This window comes from Mizuhopecten yessoensis, unplaced genomic scaffold (assembly GCF_002113885.1).
Source record: "Mizuhopecten yessoensis strain PY_sf001 unplaced genomic scaffold, ASM211388v2 scaffold5979, whole genome shotgun sequence".
NCBI lineage: Eukaryota > Metazoa > Mollusca > Bivalvia > Pectinida > Pectinidae > Mizuhopecten > Mizuhopecten yessoensis.
Window position 1 is genome coordinate 64027 of NW_018406319.1, and position 12202 is coordinate 76228.

The 12202-nt window shown below is 35.9% G+C and overlaps 1 protein-coding gene across 1 annotated transcript in view; it reads right to left on the reverse strand.

Moving 5' to 3' along the window:
• Positions 1-2666: 2666 nt before the first annotated feature.
• The window catches only part of LOC110451379 (abnormal spindle-like microcephaly-associated protein homolog), a 59002-nt gene continuing 49466 nt past the window's right edge, over positions 2667-12202 (reverse strand). The window contains exon 23 of the mRNA XM_021499350.1: positions 2667-3839. Within this exon, the coding sequence (XP_021355025.1) occupies positions 3564-3839 (276 nt within the window). The 3' untranslated portion in view covers positions 2667-3563. The remainder of the gene's footprint in view (positions 3840-12202) is intronic.

A 12202-nucleotide genomic window follows, 5' to 3' on the forward strand; every position in this document is an offset into this window, starting at 1 on the left:
GGTGTACCTGAACTGTCTCAGCTTCGATCACGAAATAAAATGGATTTGTACTTTATAAAAACAGTTCACGAGCTTATAGAATATAGTTCATAAACTCTGCAAAACTGTTCATGACCTTGAAATGATTATGACTGTTTCGTGAATTTTGATGAACATGTTCATGAAGTGATATTCAAGAAGTTTTATGAATGAGAGATGGACATTCATGAACTCTTCATGCACAATCACGAGTTCAGGAACTTCATTATCACGGGTTAAAACATGTCTTAAACATTGAGATAAGAAATAAACAAAGGGCCCTAACTATGTCTATTGGGTTAAGAGACATGATTTCAGTACCGAGCACTATATGATACATGATAAACTAAGGGATGTAACTCTGCATATAGTTTGGCATGGGACACGTGTCACATTCTGAAAGTCAATAATTTCTAGAAAGCTCCAGACAGTCTTCATCAATAACAGAATACTGTAATAAAAATGAACGAAATAATAATTTGTAATATCTTTTATTATTATTTGAAGCATATTTGCAATTATTCTCTGTTGCATTTTGTTCTTGTATGAAAAGAAAATCCACAAAAACACTTAACATCATAATTATACCAAGATTCCAATAAAGTTCCTCTATATGAGCTGAAGCTTCACATTAGAATAAAAGTACACTCATTGCCGATCAGTCTTTCGAACTTGTAGATTATTGTCTACAATACTGTCTATGCATAAGATTACCTATGGAACATGATTACAAGTAACATTATCTACTGAATTGGTTACAATATTAATCAAATAAAATATTTTTTCTAAAACACAATTAAAATGGTAAAAACATCAATGATTTATAAAATAATCAAAATCATTTTGTTCTACATTTAAATGAATACAATGTATTTAAAATTAAATTAATAACAATTCAAATTGTTTCATTTTATAATTTATAGACATTCCTGATTCGACTTTCTCAAGCTTATAACCCTGGATTCTGAAATCTTGTTGCATCCTAATGTTTGTTGTGGTTTAACCAAGATTCTTGTATTACAATCATGATACAATATACAATATAAACCATTACACTATAACATTATTACAATCATGATACAATATACAATATAAACCATTACACTATAACATTATTACAATATACCTGGTATTAGTAGGATGAGAAAACATTACTGTTAATACAGATAATGGAGGATAAGATCAGAGGAGCAGAGTTAAGACAAATACCAGAAGATAGTTTGAGAATATGGTGAGAAGAAGGAATTAAGAATAAGTATACCAGAGAGGTACAGAAGAATGTGATGAAAGTCAAAGTGATAAATACAGAAAAGGTTCAGAACAGGTTGACACATAAAATTTAACCTTCTTTTGTTGTCAGAGGAGAATATTTGTTCCCCAAAAAAATTCCATGCTGATCCTTAGTTTCGTTCCCCTATTACAGGCTCAGGCTCACTGACTAGTGTGCTATCTGCAAATATTTACATTTTCTGTTCTGTTGACTCCAGGAAGTTGACTTGATTTTCCCCCCAATGAACTGTTCAGTTCACTTCGCACAAAAGTTCAGTCTCTTCATTAGCCCATGAAAACAAGCTAATACACATTCAAGCCTTGACTATGTCTAGTATGTAATTAAAGTACTAGATTAACAAATTAACATACAAAGTTGAAATGGAACATAAACATGACTTGTTAGACTTGTTGACAAGACACATAAAACAGTGAACAGTGTAAATCTGACATTTGTGCCTAAAAATGTAGCAACCATAATATCTTGAATCTTCACATCTTATTGAACATAGAACAAGATAAATATTGACATTGTGTGACCACTTCTGGCAAGTTTCTATTTACTGACGTTATTGCATGTCTCTCTGGAATGCAAATTTTAATATCAATAAACTTGCGTACAAACAATGCTTTTCTAATGTTACAAAGACACAATCCTCACTGTAATCGGAGTGTAAATCAATGGACAATTATACAAAGACAATTTTAAACTAGCAATGAAATGTTGGATAAATCCTGTTATGAATATAAAGTCATCCTGGGTTAATGATATTGTATACTGGCATCCTATCATAAGTGATAAACTGTGTAGCTGTAGACAACAATAACACCAGCTTGTTGTCTATCATTGGTCTGTCCCTCCCCACATAGAATTATGAACAACACATCGGACAAAAACGAACTACAGAAAACTAAATCATTCTGTCCTCAATGTTGCTTCTCTAGAGCTGAACAACACTGAAATAAATAGGACTGGTGACAGAGGGAAATACCTGGAGTGGTGTTAATATACAACACCATTACGCATTTCTGGCTCAGCAGAATAAAACTGCAACGGCTCAATAAAATAGTCTCAATTTCTGGAGTAAACCTTATGATATTATCATTTATTACATACTTACTAATGAATATGTTTTTTTTGTATATGCGATACGACACAATTGCTCTTACCCATATCAGCCCTCGACGTATCACACCCCAAAACCTGTATCAGCATGCAAAACCCGTATCCCCCCCCCCCCCCTTTTTTTTTTCTCAATGTTTCAAAAGAAAAATGGATCATAAGATAGTCATAAGATAGTAGCTTTTATTAGTAAGTATATAATAAACAGAATAAAACATGCCTTTTTCCATATTACACCCAGTATCAACCCTCGGGCTGATATTGCAGTCTCGGGTTGATACTGGGTGTGATATTGAAAAAGGCATGTATTATTCTCTATTGTTGCCGTAATATCCATTTATATCCTTTTTATGATGCAATAAATTAATAAAGGCATAACAGCAAATGCTTTTGGCAGTGTATGAATACATTTACTTATTTTCTTTAAATTGAAATTAAATGATCTTTGTTTTATCATTTGATTTTGTGCAGGAAACAGCTTGTGATATCAGCTATGCCTTTGTTGCTGTTCTAGTTATTGACCTGCCTTTGCTGATAACATTTATTAATTTTGGATTGAAGGGAAAAATATCGAAAATATAAGCAATAAACTACATAGATGTTGCAGACTTTCTGGTGTAGCTGCAACATGTGGTGTAGTTACACTGTTTGGTCTGTAACATCTAACCTGTTCTCCCATTGGGTATACACCCCTAAGGGTGAGACAAGGAAATCTCACACCGGTAAAAGTGTGGATACACCAGGGTACCTAAGAAAAAGTTAAATCCAAATATGGGTACAAAATATCAACATTTTTATATTTTGTTCCAGTGTTTGGCTTCACCTTATGATAGAACTTCAAAGAAACTGTCCCAAATATTCATGCCAACACTCACACTGACATGTACAGGCAAATACTTTTCTGTTCTTTGAACAAGCAAGCTAAAAACTTTAATCAAGATCTGACATTTAAATCAAATGAAAGTTCCCTTAAAATAACGTAATTATACATGTACACAAAAAGTCTGATATTCTACAGTAAAATTTGAGTTCCTTGTGTATGTAAAGGAAACTGAAGATTGAGTTTCTTCTTACTTGTTGACAAACTTATTGACACATTTCTATTTGATTTGATATAGAAATATCATTGTAATCTGAAAATAGGTTTCCCTCTTCATTTGGGGGTGAGCTGGAAGTTGTCAAGCACAAACTTGATGGCCTGAAGGGGGTCCTCAATGTGACGCATCTTGTTGCGTTGTAAAACCCAATCAGGATGGATTCTATGCTGTCTTCGCTGCGAGGGCAAAATGGGCAAGGTGGCATTAAAACTTTTAGCTGCAGAAATTTTCGCTTGTCTGATCAGTCTTGCCTCTGTAATCTTGTGCTTCCTTGCCGTCAGTGTATAGATGCTCAAAAGTTTGCTTGTAACCTTTTTGTCATTCAATATCACCTGTTGGAAACAAAGAGAAATTATGATGATTTGTGTCAGTGAACACCACCTGGTGGGTGACTCGGGTAACAGTATTTATTACAAATCTGCTGAATCATTATAGAGTGAAACAGTTTTCAGGCGATGCATTACAAGGTTGTGTAATTTACACAGAGATACAAGATGATGTATTGACCCTCGTTTACACAGAACTCCTTTTGTCTGGAACTCATTAGTTGTCACGCACTGATCAGCATATTCTAGAACCATGTTCATTAAAGCAGCGTTACATGATTTTTTATCATCATTATTGTTCCAATGAAGACTTGCAGGAAACAAACTGAACATTAGATTTTTGATGTTTGTTTCTTCATTTTTAACGGCCCATCGACGGCTGTGGTCATTTAGGGCCATGGTGATTTATTTATTTATTTTATTTTTTTAACAAACATGTGAGTAGCGAAGATAAAATCAGATAAAATGGTTCATTTTAAAAGCATTCGCATTGTATGTGTAGATAATAAAAAATAAAAAAAAAGGGGGTTAAAATAATAAAAGAGATAACGAATAGATGATATGGAATATGCGATATATATATAATGTCAAAAATGGTAAGGTGGGTTAAACATTAGAACATTAGAATACGGGATAATTATCATTTAAAACAAGTATTATAGGCAAACAAATATCACACCTAGGTACATGTGTGTGATACACCCAATATCACACCTAGGTACATGTGTGTAATACACCCAATATCACACCTAGGTACATGTGTGTAATACACCCAATATCACACCTATATGGTTTTATCTCATTGTACAGGAATGGTCAATGTGTGGTAGTAGGTGTCCAAACAAAGTTTGCGCTACCTACAATGTCATATAAAAACATGTCTGGTAGTAATAGATTATCAGCTTTCTTGTATTTTTAACATTTAATAACCATATTATTGTTCATAAACACATGCATATGTTATGGATATAAGCCGAAAACTGTCTAATAAGTAGGAGAAAGGACAGGTGTCGAGGCCTGTTAGGACCGAGACCTGTTCTTTCGCTCACTTATTGGACAGTTTTCGGCTTATATCTAACTTAAAACACCAATCAAAAGTAGGCAAGTGTGATCTTTGATTCTTCAACCTTGACCTATGACCACCAATATCAAATAAGTTGTAGAAATAAATGTGGTGTATATATTGAATTACAATAAACTCCCCCTTTACTTAGTAGGGATCTTGTCTACTCAAGGAAGGATACAACAGGTGATAATTATGATTTAGATTCATAAATTATGAGCTTGCTAATGGAAATAGAAAATATCTACTTCATTGTGATGTCATATCTTGTGGCATTTCGTGTGAACACCATGTTGGCTCAGATATTTCTGATGATGATAAAATGATTCGTACATCAAAAACAGCAGTGGGTTGAGTGGTTTTGTGAAACCTCCCCAATAACTACATTAAATAATGTATTATCATGATGTCAATTCTACTTCATCACTAAAACAGCCCAACCAACCTATCAATCAGTCATTTCCCAATTTGGATGATACTTTCTCATAATCATCATGAGTGTTTGAATTTGTCTACTGGAGATGAAGCCAGTTATTGGTACCTTATGACAGTGACAGTGAGAACTGCCATATCCTCAGGCACTTACACACATCATTGCACGACTGTTTTCCTCCCTTACATTTCGTCGAAGCAAATACGTTTGATGTATTCCACAAAATTCCATGATGTGGTTCTATAATGCAGGCACACCTACGCCTGGGTTTAATTTTTTACATCAATTTGGATGTATGTTATATGTACACAAATCACAATGTCTGTTTTTTCTTTGACTAATTATGAATTTTGAAAAATGCCGATTTCTTTGCCAATCTGTATTTTGCAAAATGACATCTTTTGATTATTTCCATTGTGATCAATAATAATGTTTATTTCAGGAAATAGATCATAGACATCACATGTAACATGACAGTTGACATACATATTACAGTACAACATACATATATATTACTAAAAATATTTAACAGAATATCACAGGTTTTTGGGGCAGTCCAAGGGCAGGTGATTGGGCATCCCCTTCCTACAAGCTCTCCGGACGCTCAAATATTAATGAACCTATATAGCTACATGCATTAAATTATCGTCAGTAATAAAATATTGTATTATCTTAAAATATTATATTATATATGAAACTAAAATTCATAACTGATTTTAAGATATAGGTAATTATATTTATACAATTAATACAACACAAACATTGATCTTTAAACATGAGGATAACCCATGAAAGCCCGAAAGCTTATTTCCAATGGATCATGTAACATTAACACAACGCCCATTTTTACAATACAGATTCCAATTCCCTTGCCACTTGTTTCCTTTATTGGTTTAAATTGATCTGTCTCTGTGACATACATCTGCTGCTAGAGCATCTATATGAGTTGATAAAGCTTATAACAATATGACAAATATTGCTACACTGAACCTATACAGTAAGGACTTGACGAGGCCAGAACGGATGGAGTCAGTGACGACGAAATCACTAAGCCCAATCAATAGTCTGCTGTATGTGTTCACAGCTAAAGGCAAAGTGATCTAACGTTTTGCCTTCCTCACGTTTTACCCTCCTTACATATGTGCCTGATTAGTTGTGACCATGGCAACAATTGTAATGCTGCTCTTAAAGGGACATCACGTGAAAAGGCGTTTTTTTTTTAATGAATGTATGTATTGTATGCACTTCCACTTATGTTACCTCGCTATCCCCATATTCATAGTCCGTTCCNGCCTCATGTATAAACCTTCGTTAAGCACGGACTAATTGTTTCTGCTTGGTGCCAATTTCCCACCAATAAAAAACAAAATCAGAATGGGTCTCAAAAAAGACCTGATACCAACCTCTGATGTTGTTAAGTATGACATCTGATCCTTTAAAATAGATTAATGAACACCAAGACCAGATCTAATGAGGCCGTGTCCAACTCCTACTTTGATACTATGGTTTAAGGAACCCTGTCCCACTACAGGACACTAGAGAATTCCACTGTAGTGTTTTAACACATACAGTAATCTGCCGTAACCCAAGTATGTGTGTAGTCGAATTGGGCCAAGTTCTAAAACTGACTACGTGGCCCTGTTGGTTATGACCATTACTGATCAGAGGTCCAGGGTACAAACCATTTTTTTCCCCTTTCTCCCAGAACACTTGATGATATATGTTATTATTTGTTTTTTTTGCTTAATATTCATTCTTATTATTTTAATTTTTCGCAAAAAATCAGCAAGGTATGAGTTTCTTTCAGAACTGATTTATTAAAGCTGTTGTCACACAGGTTAAAAAATCGTAGTTTCAGATTTCTGCAGTGGTACAAAGATCCTTCACTATAAACTACATTTTATTGAGAGATTTGTGAGATATCAAGTACACAGTAACTGTCAAAATGTAGGTTGTCACATGGCAACCATCTTGTTCTGATCATTATCAAAACGAAACATGAAATACTAAGGACCAAGGGGAACCTTTGCATGAAATTTGAAAAATATCCATCTGAATATCTTGAGAAATTGCAATGTACCAGGTAACAAACTTGACCTGTCAAAATTAAGAGATGATCACTTGGTAACCATCTTTTCCTGATCAATTGAAAGGATGATGCCAAACACAGCAGTATAGAGTCTTGTTCAAAAGTTCCACAAGGCGCATTTACTGTTGGACAGCTTAAAATAGCATATGACACACAAGCTCATTCTGGCCTACACAAAATGGTGTTCCAATGTACAATATTTCACTACTAAAATGCAAGAATGATCAACCCCCATTTCCCCCAAATTTGGCATCCATCATTGGACAGGTACTCCCCTTCCCATGTCGTGTGGGAGTCGGAAGTCATTCTGTCTATCCATGGGATCAGTCTACGTAGCATGCACTCCCTCAAAAAGCTAGCTCACATTTTCCGACACGTGAATTCTCTCCTACATGCCTTCGTCCTCCCACGTGGCAGGATAGTTTTGTTGGTGTACCTTTCTGATATTGATCAAGCTGCTCATGACACCAGCATCCTCATGTCTCAAAATAAATTAGTTACCAACTGTTTTGGGAATTATAAAGTCAAGTTCACAGCCGTATAGCCAACACGTGAGTTTGGGATCAATGTTAAGGTCCACCCCAGGATTTGAGCAGTTTCAATGCCAAGGATGGATGTGACGTGACTAAGCATCCATCTGGTAGCTCCTACACATTACTACCCAGTACATGCATGCTTAAAAACAAAAATAGGAGATCATTCTAGAGGTTTTTAATCCTATTATGAAGAATCATACATGTTCCTAAGATAATTAGATAAATGACAAAGGGTTAAATCAATAAAAAAATCCCATTTCCTGGAAACAAAATAAATGCAAAGAGGAAAAGGGAAATAAGTGACAAGCATTTTCAAATATTCAGAGACAGATGTTTTGTGTAAAACCTTTTTGTGCTGTTATGTGAAAACCTAGTTTCAGCAATCCTTTTAACATTTTGCATCTAGTTTGTTTGTTTGTTTGTTTGTTTGTTTGTTTATGTTTAACGGCCCATCGACGGCTGTGGTCATTTAGGGCCATGGTGATTTATTTTATATTTTTACTTTTTTACAAACATGTGAATAGCGAAGATAAAATCAGATAAAATGGTTCATTTTAATTAAAAGCATTCGCATTGTATGTGTAGATAATAAAAAAATAAAAAAGTGGGGTTAAAATAATAAAAGAGATAACGAATAGATGATATGGAATATGTGATATAAAAATGGTAAGGTGGGTTAAAAGACATCAGAGTCTATAAAATAGACCGATATCTTTCAAATAGTTAAATAATGCCTTCGAATCCATGGAACTGAAAAGTGTTTTCATATCCGGGACTCGGAAGTAGTTATCACGAATGTGTTTAAAATCGGAACATTCTATTAAAAAATGCTCCACTGTAAATGGAGTGTCACATGCGTGGCATGAAGGTATATCTTCTCGTTTTAAAAGGTACGAATGAGTAGGATATGTGTGCCCAGTGCGGAGCCGAGCGAGGACAACTTCCTCTCTACGATCTTTCCGACTGGGAATAGATGTTTTAAGTTTCGGTTGTATCTTAAAAAGTTTGTTGTTGGTCTCCAGAGACCAGCGTTTCTGCCATTCATTTTGAATGGCTGTACGAATAGTAGGTTTAAAATCTGTGTATGGTAGTTTGATATTTGTTTGTTCGAGATTCAATGCATTTTTTGCTTCCCTGTCAGCAAATTCGTTGCCTTTTATTCCGACATGGCTCGGAATCCATAGTAAAGTTATTTTAGACTTTTTTAATATACGAGATATTCGAAGAGCAAGGTTTTGTACGATTGTGTTTTTAGGATCTCGTAACTGTAAACTCTGTAGGACAGATAGAGAGTCTGAACAAATAATTGCCTTTTTAATGCGGTGTTCATCGATATGGTCGAGGGCCAAACCAATGGCGCATGCTTCAGCAGAAAAGATGGAGGCGCCGTCTGGTAGTCGGACTGAAGTGCAAGTATTGGCAGTACAGCAGGCTGCTGCCACTTTCTCACCTTCTTTGGAGCCATCGGTGTAAAGTTGTGTATGAGAAGGGTAATTCGAAATGCATTCCCGAAAGGAGGATTTGTGTTCTTCGGGCATAACACTTGATTTCCCTCGCTCATGTAATGTAAAGTTAAAATCGGGGGTTTGAATGGTCCACGGAGGAACATCAGATATGTTAAATTCAGCTATGTCCGTCAATTTTATGTTGAGTTCTTGCAGGAAATTCAAAATTCGGATACCAAATGTTGGCAGAAGTTTTTGGTTTTGCGTAAATATGTTTTGGTATTTGGGGTTGAATACTTGGTTGAAAGCAGGATTTTTAGGGTTTGATTTTAATTGAGTTGCAAATTGTAATGAAAGTTTTATTCTTCTGTCATAAAGGGATGGTTCATTTGCTTCCACGTACAGGCTTTTTACAGGTGTTGTTCGAAAAGCTCCCAGGGCAAGACGTAGCCCTTGGTTATGGATTGGGTCTAGCAGCTGAAGGAACGAACTGCGCGCCGACCCGTATACCATAGAATCATAATCCAGTTTTGTTCGAATAAGTGATCTGTATAGGCGCAAAAGCATTTCACGATCCGCTCCCCAATCAGTATGAGAAAGGACTCGTATAATGTTTAACGCCTTGGAACACTTATCCTTCAGATACTTTATATGTGGTATGAAAGAGAGTTTCGAATCAAAAATGAGGCCGAGAAATTTAGTCTGTTCAACAACAGGAATTCTAGTGCCATCGAGTGTTAGATTTGGGTCATTGTGTGCTTTTCGTTTTTGACAGAAATGCATGCACACAGTTTTGGATTTAGAGAATTTGAAGCCGTTTTCGTCTGCCCAATTTTGTAGTTTGTTTAAACTCTGTTGAAGTTGTCGTTCTATCGTGTGCATGTTCTTAGATCTGTAACAGATCAAGAAGTCATCCACAAATAACGACCCTTCTGTTGATTGACCAAGACATTTGACTATATCATTTATTTTAAGTCCAAACAGTGTGACTGATAGGATTCCACCCTGTGGGACTCCCATTTCCTGTTTAGACGTTTCAGAAAAAGTTGAACCAACACGGACTTTGAAGTGTCTATCTGATAGGTAATTAGATATAAAATTGGGAAGGTTTCCACGTACGCCAAGGTCGTGAAGATCTTTCATGATGCCATACTGCCATGTAGTATCATAGGCCTTCTCAAGATCGAAGAACACAGCGACAAGGTGTTCTTTCTTGGCGAAAGCCTCTCGAATGAACGTCTCTAATCTGATGAGATGGTCATTTGTCCCTCTTCTATTTCTAAAGCCACTTTGAAGAGGGGATATTATATCGTTGGCCTCAAGAAACCAAACCAGTCTAGTGTTTATCATTCGTTCTAAAGTTTTACATACACAACTAGTCAGAGAGATAGGACGATAGTTGTTTGGGTCAGTAGCATCCTTTCCCGGTTTTGGGATAGGTATAATTGTGGAGTTCTTCCACGAATCGGGAATCTTTCCGGAAGCGTAAACTTGGTTGAATATGTAAAGAAGGCATGTTAGTGAAGAGTCCGGTAAGTGCTTTAGAAATTGATATGGAATATCATCAGGACCTGAAGCAGTGTCCTGTGATTTTCTAAGCGAATCAACAAGTTCTGGTAGGGTAAATTGTTCATTATAACTTTCTTTGTTTGATGATTTGAAATTGAGCCGTTTCTTTTCTCTCTTTTTTTTCAAAGACTGGAATTTTTGGGAGTGGTTTAGAGGGGATGAGTTTTTAGCTATGTTTTTTGCAAATGCATCAGCAATTTCAGTTATAGACGAGAAAATTTTGTTTTTATTAATGAGGTGGGAGGATGTTGCCTTTTTCTTTTTCCCACTTATTTTCCGAATCATATCCCATACTTTTTTTGAGGACGTGTTTGATGATATCTTGGATACATATTCTCTCCAGCTGTTTCTTTTGTCAATTTTAATTGATCGCCGAGCCTTTGCCCGCCAAATTTTAAATTCACTGTAGTTTGAAGCAGTTGGGCAATTGAAGTAGCGTCTTAGAGCAGCTGCCCGATTACTGCGTGTTTTAAAAGATTCTTCAGATAAAAGGAACTTCGTAGGTTTTGGAGCGGATTTTGGAATTGTCTTTTGGGCAATAGAAGTGAGTGTTTCAGTAAAAGTTTTGATAGGGTCGTCGAGGTTAGTAAAATTGTCTATGGTTAGTTTTTCAATGCACATGTGTTGGAATTGGGCCCAATCTGCTTTGTGCATATTCCATCGAGGTAGAGGATCATCAAGAGGAGTCCCAATATTCTGAAGAAAAATTGGGAAGTGGTCACTCCCACAAAGATCATCATTTACCCTCCAGTCATAGTCAAGTAAAATGGATGGATGGCATAATGATAGATCAATGTGGGTACGAGAGCCTGTAGCAGGGTGTAAATAAGTAGGGGTATTGTTGTTAAAAAGGCACAAGTTGTTTTTATCTATAAATTCCTCAATACGTCTTCCTCTCTCGTCTGTGTTGGGAGAGCCCCACAGGCTATTATGACCATTAAAATCACCGAGGATTATGAATGGTGTTGGGAGCTGGGAGACGAGATTATTGAGTTGCTCACAAGTGAAAACAATACTCGGAGGGAGATAAATTGAACAGACAGTTATTTGTCGGTGTAATGTTGCACAGACAGCAACAGCCTGTAAATTTGTGTTTAACTTGATCATTCTGTGAGGAATATTTTTATGGACAGCTACCGCTGCGCCACCTGCTGCTCTGCTAACTACAGTTGGAATATTAGTGTAGAGTGAGAAATTTCTAAGCGTGATTGGGTTTTTGAGCATGATTTCTTGA